Genomic DNA, 16,164 nt, shown 5'->3' with positions numbered 1-16,164 from the left:
TTTCTATCCGATTTCTCTGAAATGTGGCTGGCTTCTATCTTTCATTTGTGAGAGCCTCAAAATCAAATTTAATACTGTTAGGACAAATATCAATTTTATAAAGACTAGCATTTTTGAAGTTTTATCAAACAATCTCACATAGCTACTTGCCCTTTTCCCCTACCCTTTTCCACCTTTACTTTATATTATTGACATATGGAATAATTTCCCCATGTTTCTCTCTCCATTAAGTAAAAGTGGAACTTTAACCACCTAAGTGTGTTAAAGACACTCCTCAGCAGAATACTTTATCTTTTGAACTAATTTCAACCTTCAAAAAGGAATTCTAACATACATTAATTATCATCAAAAATATGGCAGGGTACAAAAGGCTGTTTTTTGTCAGCCACTTAAAAAAAATTACTTTAACTGGGCCTTTTAAATCCAATTTCTCTCTCACTTCCGGGAAGTGGTGCTGGCTGGTGGTTGTCTCTGAGGGAGCTCTGCCTCAGAGGAAGCTTTTTCCAGGTTAAAAGCCAGCCAAGAGGAATCTTGGACTGGCTCAAATGTTCTCCAAGGTATAGGAGAACCGATCAGATCTCCCACAAGACTTCGTTGAGCTGTCGGCGGCTGGAATTGATCAGGAAATTCCTGAGATAAGAAGGCAAGCCGATCGGCTGAAGACGGAGTCTGGACTTCCACGCAAGCTGCACTGGGATAAAGCGAAGCGTTTTTTCTTTTTAAAACGTTCTTAACCAGCGAGCCCACTTCTACCTAAATCTTATCATTCGGCTTACATTACTGCAATAAAAGGGATTTGTTTATGAATCAGCAACTGAGAAACCTGGGTGAGTCATACCTTTTCTCTTTTAAATATAATTAAGGAAGAAAGAAAATATAAACAACTTATATACTTTTTTTACGACAAAAAGCTGGCTTGAATATGGAGTTATAAAGTTTAAAAACGGATGAGAGGCAATTATTATATTTTGGACTAATTTTCTCTTTGGACTATTTTCTTTTTGGATAAATCCGCTGCTCGTATATGCTAATAACTGTTTAGTCTTGGCAACAGAATTGTTTTGCATTCTTGGATGCAGATAAGAACTGCTGGCTGGATTTCAATAATAGGCCTGGAATATTAACTCTTTTTTCGGTGGAGAGAAAAAAGAAAAGAAATAGATTGCCTCTAGGTTCTGAAATAGTGATTAATATTAGAAATTAAAGGCTTCTTTTTGAAAATGGCAACTAAAAAAACAACCAAGGGGCGAAGAGGTTCTATTGATACACAGGAAGAGGATATACCCCCAGAAATGTTTAAAAAAATAATGGAAGGGATCAATGCTATGAAACAGGAAATGAATGAAATGAAAACTGAATTGACAGATATAAGAGACTATATTAAAACACAAGTGGATGAGATTAAAGGGACAATTGGGCAAATAAAGGAGGATGCAAAAAATACTAAAGAAAAGGTACAAACCTTGGAGAATAGAACAGATATACTAAATCTGGAATTAGAAAAAAATTTGGACTATTTAGCTATGACTGAAATGAGAAATAAAGAGCATTGTTTGAGATTCCGTGCAATCCCAGAGGAAACAGGTGAAGACATTAGAGACAAAATTGTTAATGCTTTAGTAAAATTTCTGGACTTGAATGAAGATAGGATGGAATTTGAAATAGACAAAGTTTATAGAATTAACTCCAGATATGCAACAATGAAAAAAATTCCAAGAGATGTGCTTGTTCACTTCGTAAAGAAAACGACCAGAGATATGGTTTTACAGCAACACTTTAAATATACCTTTAAAATTGATGGTAAGGAAATACTGGTGATGAAGGAAATTCCTATTAGACTTTTACGTAAGAGAAAAGAATATGCTTTCCTTACAGAAAAACTTAAGCAATGCAAAATTCAATTTAGGTGGGACGTTCCAGAAGGAGTGATTTTTACATTCAGACAACAGAAATATAGATTGAATACGGTTCAAAAAGCAAGGGACTTCTTGAGAAAAGCTTCAAAAGATATGGAAGAAGATAAACTCAAAGATATGGATACAGTTCCTGGGAAACAAAGTCAACAAGGATACGCAGAGGAGGGGAAGGAAGATGATGGATCAAAAGGAGCATCAGGCAAATTTTAAAATACACGCTTAACGATGGATTACAAATACCTAACTTGGAATATAAATGGAGCCAACACGGCGCAGAAGAGAAAGAAAGTGTTTCATTATTTGAAAAAATTAAAATTGGATATAATTTGTCTACAAGAAACTCATATTCAGAAGAAAGATTCTAAATATTTGATTTGTAAAAATTTGGGTGAAGAATTTATTTCAGCTGGACCAAAAAAAAAAAATGGAGTTGTTCTCTATATTAACCCACAATTGCTTCCTAAATTGGTATTATTGGACGATAGTGGTAGATTTGTGGGGGTTGAAATTACTTTACAAGGTACAAACATTTTGATAGTGGGTATTTATGCCCCCAATGAAGATAAAACAAGGTTTTATACAGGACTTATGGAAAAATTGTCAGAGTTTTCATATGAGCATTGGTGTGTCATGGGTGACTGGAATGGGGTAATCTCACCAAAAATTGATAGGCTTTCTGAAAAAAATATTAAAGAGACACAAGGTAAATTACCGAAGATTTGTTTTGAACTCATGGAACATCTAGAATTGGTGGATACCTGGAGATATATAAATGATAATGCAAAGGAATTTACTTATTTTTCAGAAAGACATAAAACATTTTCGAGGATTGATATGATTTGGATGTCAAAAATTTTAGCGAAGGATATTTTTAAAATGGATATATTACCAAAAACTTTTTCGGACCATAATCCTGTGATATTAACTTTAAAAAAAAAAAATCTTGGATTTAGATGGAGACTAAATGAATCTTTATTACAGAATGATAAAGTAGTACAAGAATGTAAGAAGAAATTAAAGGAGTTCTTTGAATATAATTTACATAAAGGAACAAGTGAAAATATTGTTTGGGATACAAGTAAGGCATTTATGAGGGGATACTTTATTAAATGTAATTCTGAATTAAAAAAAAAGAAACAACAGAAAATGCAATTAATTTTGGAAGAAATAAAACAAAAAGAGGAAGAATTGAAAAAGAATCCAGCTAAAGTTTCTATTGTAAATCAAATTAAAATGTTACAGAAGCAAGTATCAATGTTGACAGTTAGAGAAATTGAAAGGAAATTAAATTTTGCTAAACAAAGGACTTTTGAATTTGCAAATAAACCTGGGAAATGGTTAGCATATAAATTAAGAAAAGAACGTCAAAAAAATATTATTTTAAAGATACAAGAAGGAGATGAGACGCTGACAGACAATGTAAAAATCAAAAAGATTTTTCATCAATATTACTCAACATTGTATAAGTGTCAAGAAATTCCATCTGAAAAAATAGAAGAGTATTTATTTAAACAGAATTTGCCTAAAATTACAGATTTTCAGAGACAAGTTATTAATGGCCCTATTACGTCAAGAGAGATATCTGAAGCTATAAATAAAATTAAATTAGGAAAGGCACCAGGACCAGATGGGCTATCTGCAATGTATTATAAATGTTTGGAGGAAGAACTCCTGCTACCTTTACAGTCTACAATGAATTCTATTTTGCAAGAGGGAAAGATACCGGATAGTTGGAAAAATGCTAATATAACATTAATACCTAAAGAGGACCAAGATTTAACTAAAACAAAAAATTATCGGCCAATATCTCTACTGAACAATGACTATAAAATTTTTACAATGATTTTGGCTGAAAGATTGAAAATAATATTGCAACAATTTATTCAGGAAGATCAATCAGGGTTTTTACCTAAAAGACAATTACGTGACAACGTCAGGAATGTTTTGAATGTGTTGGAATATTTAGAACAACGAAATGATAAACAAGCAGCTCTGATTTTTTTAGATGCTGAAAAAGCATTTGATAATTTGAATTGGAAATTTATGTTCCAGGTTTTGGAGCAAATGGATTTTGGAGACAACTTTATAAAATGGATCAGATCGATTTATACATCACAGAAGGCCCAGATAATTGTTAATGGAGACTTAACGGATTCATGTGAAATACAAAAGGGTACAAGACAGGGATGTCCATTATCTCCCCTTTTATTTATTCTGGTTTTAGAAGTGCTGCTTAGAGATATAAGGCAAGATAAAAGGATTTCGGGATTAAAAATAAAAAAAGAAGAATATAAATTGAGAGCATTTGCTGATGATTTGATAATTGTACTAGAAAACCCTTTGGAAGGAATTCATATACTGATGGACAAATTAAAAGAATTTGGACCTTTAGCAGGATTTAAGATCAACAATCAAAAAACAAAGATGTTGGTGAAAAATTTAACTTTAAGGGAACAGAAAGAGTTAATGGACAAGACAGATTTTACAATAGAAAAAAAGTTGAAATATCTAGGCATCATCATGACAAATAAAAACTCAAAGTTGTTTCACAATAATTACGAAAAATTATGGACAGAGATTAAGAAAGATTTGCTAAGATGGGATAAACTACAACTGTCATTAATGGGTAGAATATCTGTGATAAAAATGAATGTATTACCGAGAATGATGTTTTTGTTTCAAACAATACCTGTAATATCCTCTGATTTACCTTTTAAACAATGGCAAAAAGATATTTCTAAATTTGTATGGCAAGGAAAAAAACCAAGAGTTAAATTTAAATTACTTCAAGACGCTAAAGAAAGAGGAGGACTGGGATTACCAAATTTGAGACTTTATTTTGCTGCCTGCTGTTTAGTCTGGATAAAGGAATGGATCTTATTGAGGAATAAAAGACTATTGGATTTGGAGGGCCACAATTTGAAGTGGGGATGGCATGGATATCTATGGTATGACAAAGTAAAAGTAAATGTAGACTTTAATAATCATTTTATAAGACGTCCTCTGTTGAAAATATGGAATAGATACAAACCAAGGTTTTATTCGAAAATACCATTATGTGTCTCAAGTCAAGAAGCGTTTTATAGAAGAGAAATGTCTGGAAAAGAGAAATGGTTAACTTATCAAGAACTATTAGAAAATGTACATGGAGAACACATAATGAAAGAGAGAGAACAATTGATAAAGGAAGGATATAGTTTTCATTGGTTTGCCTATTTACAATTGTTAGAAAGATATAAAATGGACAAGAAAATGTATGGGTTTGAAATAAATAAATCTGATTTTGAAATAGGTTTGTGTACAAATGATGAAAACATAATTGCAAAAATGTATAAACTTTTATTGAAAATGGATATGGAGGAAGAACAAGTAAAAGAGTGCATGGTAAAGTGGGCAAAAAATTTTGGTCATAACATACAAATGGATCAATGGGAAAATATGTGGAAAAAAGGTTTGAAATTTACATTATGTTATAATCTTAAAGAAAACTTTTATAAAATGATGTACCGTTGGTACATGACTCCAGAAAAGCTGTCAAAAATGTATAGTAATGTCTCTAATGTTTGTTGGAAATGTAAACAACAAGAAGGATCTTTTTATCATATGTGGTGGTCATGTAAAAAGGCAAAATTATTCTGGGCACAGATAGGCAGGAAGATGCAAAAAATTTTAAAAATAAATATTCAGTCAAAACCAGAATTTTTTTTATTGGGCTTTATGGATAAACAAATAGAAAAGAAATATGGAAGAATAATATTATATATGATTACGGCAGCAAGATTATTATATGCACAAAAGTGGAAAATGGATTCAATACCAACAATGGAAGAATGGCTATTGAAATTAATGGACTTAGTAGAAATGGATAAATTGACGTGTTTACTTAGAGAAAAATCGACAGATACATTCCTTAAGGATTGGAAGCCTCTCTTAGACTTTTTGTCGAAAGATCAAAATAAAATGATGATACTGGGATTTGATGATTAATTAAGACAGCTTATGGAGAAAAGGGATTTTGTATGTATATATATTAAGGGACAGGTTTGATGTATATTATATACTTATAGCTGATCTGTGACAAATCGGAAGTCAACCATTTTATTTTCATTTTTTGTTGTAATATTGTTATGTTTTTTCTTACTTTGTTTTGTTTGTTTTTGGAAAAATTTGAATAAAAATTATATAAAAAAAAAAATAAATCCAATTTCTCTGACATTCTGACAGTTTGTACACCTCACCAAGTAGATTAACTGTAGCTACTTTTATATGGAAAGAACCAATCGTACTGATTGTGCAAGAAATAGAATGTTCATACTTTATCATGACAGAAAGCTAAACTATCAATAACAAATATTTTAACATGTTGCTCTTCAACAAGAGATGTTCCACAAATAATTCATCATCGGAAAACTGACACTCCTGTTTTTAACAGTGGAGAAAGCCTTGATAACATAAGATCTATAATGCCCATGGAGAGAGGATGGCTTTTTAAGATTTATGTCTGGAAGACCACATCCTACTCAGCTTTGCTATTTACTGCTTAGGGATGGAGACTAACTGAAGCACAATAGGATTTAAAAGTTGACACTTTGCCGCATCTTAGCTGAAGGGGCCATGGGATGATCTTTCCACGCATGCCTCTCCACACACAAAGATTAAAAATATGCTTCAGTTTGTGTGTCTGGATTCTTCTTACAAGGAGGCTCTTTGTTCTGGCAGCCCATCTTTATTGAAAATGGTAGTCGACTCTGTGGCAGAACCAACTGAGGATGTTGTTAAACAATACAGATATTGGCAGCACTGCTTTCTGAGCACCATGGCAGCACAGCTTAATGAAGCACTGCACTCTTGCTCAAAATAGTGTGCACATGTGTGCATGGGGGGAGACTGGGTAACTACTGGCATAGCAACTGCCATTGCTGAGGATGTGGGCAGGTTCTTGTACCAGGCCATTCTCTGCAATGATGTTAAGATCCTACATCTGCTGCTGCTAGGCCTTCTACAGTCAGTTAGTCAACCTTCAATTTTTTAAATAACACAACAATGGTAAAGTTGTTCCTTTGTGTTGCCATGAGTGCTAAGTGATTACCAAATGAATACTCACAAAAATCTTGCTGGGCTACTGTTGTGCAGATGAAATGGAAATGGACTGTCTTCAAGTCGATTCTGACTTATAGCGACCCTATGAATAGGGTTTTCATGGTAAGTGGTATTCAGAGGTTGTTTACCATTGCCTTCCTCTGAGGCTGAGAGGCAGTGACTGACCCAGGGTCACCCAGTGAGCTTCATGGCTGTGTGGGGATTCAAACCCTGGTCTCCCAGGTCGTAGTTCAACACTCTAACCACTACACCACACTGGCTCTCATTGTGTAATTAGCAGAACAAATAAAATGGGATTATTGTTGCTGACCATAAATATGCTTGTTCTTCAAGGAGTGCCTAATTTCTACATAGGAACATATGTCTTAGTTGAATCTATTATAGTGTGGCACACTGTTTCCAAGTCAGAAAATAAAAGCAAGTGTTAACTTCTTCCACATTTCTAAAATGCATTCAAAGACCAAATCGCAGATTGGTGCTAAAAGACCCTATTCATCACATGTAAGAATGTGGTCGCAATACAAAGAAGCTCACTGTGGATGTACCAAGACACCATGGGCCCTAACCCCTTGACTAGGAATACATGGCTCCTTTGAATCATGTTCCAACTCTTCAAAAGGAATTATAAATGAATAAGTGGCACTTACTTATGAAAACGATTATAATCAGGCTAAACTTATCAAGGTCAATATTTGGATTGGAGAAGGTATCACAGAATGTTGTATAGATGATCATTAGGAGCACACAGCTGCTGATAGCACCAAATGGAGGCTTCTTTCTCTCAAGCCATTCCTTGATATATCTTCGGACAATCTGAAACATAGAAGGGGGGGAATCAACAGGTTGCCTCTTTTCAATACATGCAGGGAGCCAAGTTGGGCATCACAAAATGAATGTGACAGTGGAAAGACAAAGAGAAAAGAATAATTTGGATGACGGCCACAGTGGATTTCAAAGCTTCCCTGCCACATAACTCTTCTTCTGGGGAATTTAACATTTGTAGTGCAACTTCCACCGGGCATCAATAATGAGAGTATATTTTCAAGTACATTCAAATCTATCCTTAATCATGCCAAATGTTCTTTGCTAGCTGTCACTGAGACATGCCCATGAAGCCTCCCCAAAGTTTATCTCCTCTGCTGATACTAATAGATGGATGTAATTATCACAGTCCCCTTTGCATCAACAGACAATTCCAAGTGTAACTTTGGGAATCTTAAAAATCTGACATCTTCAGGAATTTCATGTGAACAGATAATCAAAAGTGATCCATGGAACATTTAAATATTTAAACAGCTAGCGATGCACCAGAAGTTTTTAATTAAATTATAACTCATGCTTGAAAAGCAAAAGTGTGTGTGTTGTGGGAGCTTGAATAATTCAGAGTCTGAAGATCTAGAGTTTTTGTAAATCAAAAGACAAATGCCAGTTACATGGTTTTGGAATACCAGAATTAACACAAGAAGATGAGCAAGCCTAAAATGTTTAGTACAACTTTTTCACATTCAGGAATTTGAAAATGAAGTTGTTTCATCAGTTCCCTCCTTTTTTGTGTGGATGCAACTAATAGCAACATGGTTTTAGGAATTCCGATGACAGCAGTTGATTTTGATACCGCTGACTGTAGCAATCTTTCTGGACTTCCTGAGTGGCTTGGAAGTTGTCAGATGGTTCCAGAAGATAGTGCTAGAAGACTAATTGCTCATGGCAATTATCCTACATCAGGGGTGGCTAGCCTGTGGCCTTCCAGTTATCACTGGGCTGTAACTCCCATCATCCTCACCATTGGCCATTCTGGCTGGAGCTGATAGGAGTTGGTCAAACAACTTCTGGAGAATCACAAATTTAGCCACACTTGTCCTACAGGGTTCCATCTTGTCTCCCATATTTTTAATATCTACAAGAAATTGCTGTGTGAGGTCAGTCAGGGTTTGCAGCTTATTATTAGACTTGAAGGAAACTATACAAGCCATTAACTTAAATTAATATTTTAGACATCACAAGACATGCCCTAACAGATTGTATTACAGTGGTATTTTTGAAGTAAACCTGAATGTTCATGCTACAATATGGTAATCCAGTCTTTGCCAACTTGGTGCCCTCCAGATGTTTTGGACTGCAACTCCCATCAGTCCCAGACAGCATGGCTGTGGTGAAAAAGGTTGAGGATACTAGAGAGGTGATGCTATCTACTAATAACAATACTACTAATGAGAACTGGATACCATAGAACAAAATCAAAGCAACTCTACAATTTTTTTTTTTAAAAAGTAGATACTGAATCTATTAGGGTTTGTTTTAGTAATTCAGTCAAAACTGATAAATTGCTGAATGCACAAGAAGGTGAATATAGTTTTTCTTAGTAGAGGAGCACTGTAGGAGATTAACTCTACAAAGTTTCCATGGCTAAGGATCAGTTGTAAATATTGTGTTTGGATGGCATTATTCCTGTAAAAAGTGGTTGTGTGGGCAGAAAGTGATGTCAACACTTTTTAAGATATCTGTACTATATATATTATTAGATATCCATGTAATTGATTGCATTTTCCCTCCAACATTGATGTCCAAAAGGGTTAGTGAGCTTTCATATAAATTCATTAGATCCTGTATAAAGTATAAATCACTTGAAGAATCCATACCTAAATTCTCCCAATTTAAAATTTCTCCACAGCTCATTAGGAACAACAGGAAAAGGTGTCTATTTGAAATAGCTTTTGCTATCTCTCCATTTCTTAACATCAGGTAAATATAAGCTTCTCCTCTTTTTGAAATGTTTCCATTGCAGCTAGTCATTACAAAAACTCTAAGAAACAGCACCAGAGTTTAATTTTTTCCCCCTTCCTCCAAATCCCTTTTCCTTTTGTATCATGCCTTTTAAAGAGTAAGCATGAGAGCAGGATGTGTCTTATGGACATTTGTAAGCTGCTCTGGGAGATGTTTCTAGCTGAAGAGTGGAATAAGAAAGAAAGAAAGAAAGAAAGAAAGAAAGAAAGAAAGAAAGAAAGAAAGAAAGAAAGAAAGAAAGAAAGAAAGAAAGAAAGAAAGAAAGAAAGAAAGAAAGAAAGAAAGAAAGAAAGAAAGAAAGAAAGAAAGAAAGAAAGAAAGAAAAATTGTGGGCATAATAGAAATCTGGTGAAATGGAGAGAATCAGTGGGATATGATTATCCTGCATATAGTTGGGTTCTGGGCTTCCCAGATACATCTGGTAGGCTAATGGGGGAAAACAGGATGCTGACTGAAATAGAAATGAATCTAAATGTTGCCTTCACATTTTTAAGCTTCTTTCAAAGAACAGAAGTATATATAACAATTACGATGTCCTCAGTTATGTTACATGCATGGCCTTAGGCGTATGTATGTGACCATCAGATGGAGAAGCAGCAGGACTCAAGCACCCCTCCATTGTACTCTTTCAACTGAGAGCCCTCCTCGCTGAGGCCATTAGAGGAAGAAGCAACCCTTTCATTGTGCTTACATCCAAATTCATGACCTGCGGAATTACTGATGTGCTTTGGAAACCAGAAAGTTAACACCACAACCATATCTGAGAAGGAGTGCTGGCTCTAATTTCAAAATACTTCCATCGTTAGAACAAAAGTTTCACAGACTGAGGCATCAGACCCTCCAAGGTGTGAAGTGGAGGCATGATGGGAGAAGGTATAAGGCAGAGGTTGGGAACTTTTTTCAGCTTGAGAGCCACATTCCTTTCTAGGCAATCTTCCAAGGGCCATATACTAGTGGTGGGCGGGACAAGAGGCAAAAATGGGTAGCACAATTATAAATTCTACCTTTGTAAAGTAGGCTAGTTTCTACACACGCTCTTCTCTGTTCTCAATCCAGACAAGCAAGAAGCATTATCAGAGTTCAAGGACAAAGCTATGCAAACATATTTGGGGTGTGAAGCAGGACCAGCTATGGTTGTGGTCTGGAGTGAGTGGCTGTGACCTGGGGAGAGTTCCAAGGGCCAGTCAGAGAGGCCTAGAGGGCTGCATTTGGCCTCCAAGACTGAGAGTAGGGAACAGATCTGCTTGTTGGTCCCCATTCAATTGCATTCTGTTAAACTGGAAAACAGTTCAATTAGACCCTGATTTATGTGCACAAATTGCCTGGATCTGTTTTATTTGCTTTCATATGTTTTTATTCTGTTTTATTGTTTTTAGGCTGTATTTTGAACGGATATTGTTTATATATTATGCATAGTGTACACCACCACTTAAGAGATTTTTGAAATAGTAAGCAATTTAGAAATGCTTTTAAATAAAAATTAAAAATCTTTCATAAGCTTCATTGGGACAACTTTGCCCTGAAAGATGGCATATATAAGGACTTTGAATGAATTAATGTGTGTGCGTCCTGTATGCACACAAATGCATAGACAGGATGTATTAATTTAATTTAAGGTGTCTGGCGAAAAGCCTGTTTCTTTACAATAGGCAGTAATATCTAGTATACTACTGAAACCAAATAAGCACAAACTAGTAACAGTATGCTTTTGCACACAACCTGATGCCTTAACACATTTTACTGAGCTAACATCTGCTCTTTAAACAGAAGGCAGGTTCTTCAAGGCCTCTCATCTACTTTGAACATCTCATTCTCTGAAACTAACAAGGCAAATATTCCGTAAGGCAGACAGACACTAACGTGGAGTGATCACTGGGAGCGGATATGGGAGACCTGTATTCAAAGCTAATTCAAGAGACTTAGGGTGGAACTACACATTCCTTTTCAGTCACATGGCTTTCAAGACTGGCTGCTGCTTTTTTGCGCAAATAAGGTGCCATTTGCAGAGAAGAGGTTTTGGAGGGAGAAGGACAGAGAGAGGGAGAGAGAGAGAGAGAGTGCTGGTATAGCATAGCAGCAAGACGACTGAGTTATAGAATTCACCTACCTGAATCGAACCACAAGCATGAACTTGTTAAGTGGCTGCAGGGAAGCCACAATTTTGATTTCACATCTGCTCAGTATGGACAGAAATACCAACCTGCTTTACTAGACTGTTCTAGGAATGATAAATTAATGTGAAACACTTTGAAAAGTCTGCAGTGGAATAGTAGGAAAAATCACCTGATGCAAATGAATGATTTGCTGGTGAAGACAACTGACAAGGAGGGAAATCAAAAGCAGACTTTGGGCAGAGACCATATAAAATGTATTGGCTAACCTATCAGATCTAAAGTGTCTATAATGATAATTATTAGCATTTATATGTGTATTTAAAGAGATTCATGCATATTCTTCTCAGTAATTATTACAACCATCTTATAAGGTAAGTCATTATTATCATCTCCATGTAGAATATGAGAGCAGAGGCTTAGACTGCAATCTATGTCTGCGTAGAAGTTAGCTTCATTGGGTTCAGTGGAACATACCCCCAGGTAAGTGTGTACTGGATTCTAGACTACTTAGTAGTGGATGTGGCTGAGGAGATATTTGAACTGGAGACTCTCCAGTTTACACATTTAGGGATAAACTACAGCAGTTCTACAGCAAAGGATATCAAACATTATTTGGCACATGGACCCTGTTCCAACCAAGAAAACAAATAGTTTGAGACTCTTAGAAGTTTTTCTTACACAAAACAAGAGGTGAACAAAAGCAAAAGCACCCTTTCTCCATATCTAGATTCACCTACTTTAGTTTTCCATTTGCTTTATCCACAAGGTACATTTCACTCTGTTGCAGCAAGTAAAGGTGGGTTTATGGTCCATATGTAGAAAGGCATCTGAGGCCACTGAACAAAAGAGTGTTGTTTGTTGCATTTATCTATTATTGATTTATTTACATTATTTATATACCATCCTTCACCGTTGCATTTGAAAAGAGACCTTTTGGTCTTACCGTGAAATGGTCTTCTCTGTGCATGTCAAAAGATGATATCAGGTAGGGTAGCTAGCTCCAACTAGCAGTTGAAGGCAGAAGAGCACTGTTGAATTTTGCAGGAACTTCCTGCTCTGCATAGCTCCTAGCTCCAGTTCTTGATGACAAGCCAACCAATGAGGAGAGGAGTGAGACAAAACCAGATGAGAAACAACAACACTCATCCACTCTGCTAAAGACCTATTCTGGAGTAGTGATGGCAGCTCAGCCTCCTAAGGAGTTGCCCTGATATCATCTTTTGACATGCACAGAGAAGACCGTTTCATGGTAAGACCAAAAGTCTCTTCTCCTGTGCATCGAAAAGATGGTATCAAGCGGGACATACCAAAGCTGACCATGTAGGGTGGGAATATTGCTTGGCTGAAAATTACTATTGGTCAGACAGGACATGCTGTAGCACTCTCCTCCCAAAGGCTGCTTCTGCGTATGCGTATGTGCTAGTCTTATAATGCTTAATAAACATATTAGGAGTGGCCCATGTAGCTGCTCTACAAATCTCTACCAGGGAGGCATTGTGTGAAAACGCTGCTGATGTGGCTGCCACCCTAGTGGAGTGAGCCACTATCCTGGCTGGTCAAGTGAGCCGCAGTGAAGCATAGGCTAAAGCGATGCATGCTTTGATACACTTAGCTAATGTGGAGGTGGAAACTTTGTTCCCTAAGGAAGCTGGGTGAAATGACACAAACTATCTATCTTGTGAATGGGTTTAGTTTTGAAAATATATACTTTTAAGGCCCTTCTCACATTAAGCGAGTGCCACGCCTTTTCTGTGGGGTGAATAGGTTTCGGAAAGAAGGAAGGGAGCACCAGCTCTTGTTGACAGTGAAAGGTATACAGTACTTTAGAATGAAAGGAAGGAACAGTGCAGAGGACTACCTATCCTCATGAAAAATGCAGAAATTCTTATCCACAGAGAGGGCATTCAACTCAGACACTACGGGCTGAAGTAATGGCCACAAGGAACAAGACTTTAAAGGATAGGAGGCGAACAGAGATTTGACCTAAGGGTTCAAATAGAGGCTTTTGTAGAGTGGTTAACACTTTGTGCAGGTTCCAAGTCGGGTAATAATGGACTGTAGGTAGCACCGATAAAGTTGCCCCACAAAGGAAATGCTTCAGGAACAGGTGAGATCCAAGTGTTTTTGGGGGGGACTTAGATAGAATTGTTGATACTGTTAAAGCCTGGCACCTCAGGGTGTTTAGTCTAAGGCCCAATGCTAGGCCCTCTTGCAGGAATGAGAGGATATCTTTAATACATCATTTCCTTGGAGTTATAACTTTCTTCTGTACCCAAGAGAAGAAGACCTTCCATGTAGCCTCATATATTCTAACAGTGAAATGATGTCTGGAGGCCGTCACTGTCTCTACCACTTGGACTGCAATGCCTCTATTCAACAGATGTTGCCACTCAATCTCCAGACATGAAGTGCCAACCAGCCAGGATCCAGATGAAGAATCTGTCCCTGTGACAACAGATCTTCTCTGAGGGGGATTTGCCACAGAGGATCAACCGACAGGTCTAGAAGTTCTGGAAACCAGGGTCTCCTCAGCCACCAAGGAGCTACCAGCAGAACTGTTGCCCCTTTGGCTTGGATTTTCTGGATTACCCTGAGGAGGATCGGAAATGGTGGGAAGACATACAACTGACCTGGAGACCACTGAGATGTCAGAGCATCTATTCCCTCTACCTCTGGTATTGCATACCTGGCGAAGGAACTTTTTAATTGGCAGTTGAGACAGGTGGCAAAGAGGTCCACTCTGACTCTGCTGAGGTGCACCACTATCTCCTGAAAGACAATTGGGTGGAGCTTCCATTCCCCTGATGTACTTTCTCTCAACTCAACCAGTCTGCTTGACCATTGTCCTCCCCTCTGAGGTACTCTGCCAGGACTGATTCCAGATTTTCTTCCACCCACTGGAAGATAAGGGAAGCTTCCTTCTGAAGGTGGGGTGAGTGCGTACCTCCCTGATGGTTCAAATGAGCTTTGGAGGACATGTTGTTTGTCCTAACAAGCACCATCCCCAACCGTCTGAACCATGCAATGTGCTGCAGGGCCAGATGAATTGCCTTAAATTCTAGGAGATTGATTGGAAGTGTGGATTCCTGCAGTGACCACGTTCCTTCCACTATCTGGCCATTAAAAATGGCTCCCCAGCCTGATAGGCTGGTGTCTGACGTGATCAACGTTCATGGGAGATCCTGGAACAGCACCCCCTTTAGCAGATTGGGCTCGTATGCCCACCATATTAAGGACTGACAGACTGCTGGTGACAGTACCACTCTCCGGTGTTGCCGGGATGCTATCTCGCTCTGGAAAGGCAGTAGTGCCCCTTATAGGGGGCGAGAGTGATGATGCAACCATGGGGTAGTTTGGAATGTTGAGACCATCAACCCAAGGACAGCTGCCAGTTGCATAAGATCTGCTGACAGTGAAGCCAGAAGTTGCAATACTGCTGTGTGTATCTTGTTCACTGTGTCCTGTGCCAGACGTATTATTCCCTGCTGCAAGTCTATAGTGGCCCCCAGATGCACAATGCAGCAGGAAGGGAATAACTGGCTCTTGGCTTGGTTGATTAGGAAACCATGATCCTTCAGGCAGGCCAAGGTGACATGCAGATCCTCCCAGGCCTTGTGCAGCGATGGGGACCAAATCAGGAAGTCATCTAGGTAGGGAAATACATGGACTCCCTGTGTCTTGAGGTGTGCCACCACAGCAACTACAATCTTCATGAATACCCTGGGGACAGATGACAGGCCAAAGGGCATAGGCCTATACTGAAAGTGGTCATCCCCTACCACGAACCTGAAGTAGTGTCTGTGAGGAAGAAAAACAGGGACATGCAGGTAGGCCTCCTTTATGTTGACTGAGGTGAGGAAGTCTCCCTTTCTCAGCACCTCGATTGAAAGTAAGGTGTCCATGTGAAACACCCATTGGTCTGATGATGTGTCCCTCCACTGTTGAGTCTGTGTTGGGGGCGGCCTCCCACCAGAGGGATGCTGGCATCAGAACTGATGCTTATTCCCGACTTCCGGGAAGGGTGACTTCGCTTGTGCCTGCTTTTGGGACGGGCTCCCGCCTCAAAAGAAGCTTATTCAGATATAAATCAGTCAGAACATTTTTTTTTTGACTGATGAAATTTCTCCCGGGCAGGGAGAAACGTAGAGATCAACCTCAAAAGCCTGTTTTTGTTGGGAGGACTGGATTTCATTAATTTATGAGATAAGGTCCAGCCAACAATGCCGGACGGACTTCCTAACAAGCTCTAT

At 37.9% G+C, this 16,164-nt stretch overlaps 1 protein-coding gene across 4 annotated transcripts in view; it reads right to left on the bottom strand.

Moving 5' to 3' along the window:
* SLC10A7 (solute carrier family 10 member 7) overlaps positions 1 to 16,164 on the bottom strand; it is a 245,325-nt gene that overhangs the window by 37,427 nt on the left and 191,734 nt on the right. For all 4 annotated transcript variants that reach the window (XM_061584763.1, XM_061584765.1, XM_061584766.1 and 1 more), the window contains exon 8: positions 7,664 to 7,829. In XM_061584763.1, the coding sequence (XP_061440747.1) occupies positions 7,664 to 7,829 (166 nt within the window). The remainder of the gene's footprint in view (positions 1 to 7,663; positions 7,830 to 16,164) is intronic.

The sequence above is a fragment of the Rhineura floridana genome, chromosome 9, assembly GCF_030035675.1.
Source record: "Rhineura floridana isolate rRhiFlo1 chromosome 9, rRhiFlo1.hap2, whole genome shotgun sequence".
NCBI classification, from domain to species: Eukaryota; Metazoa; Chordata; class Lepidosauria; order Squamata; family Rhineuridae; genus Rhineura; species Rhineura floridana.
Note: the sequence above shows the minus strand (reverse complement) of the source record. Positions and strands in the feature narration are given on the sequence as shown.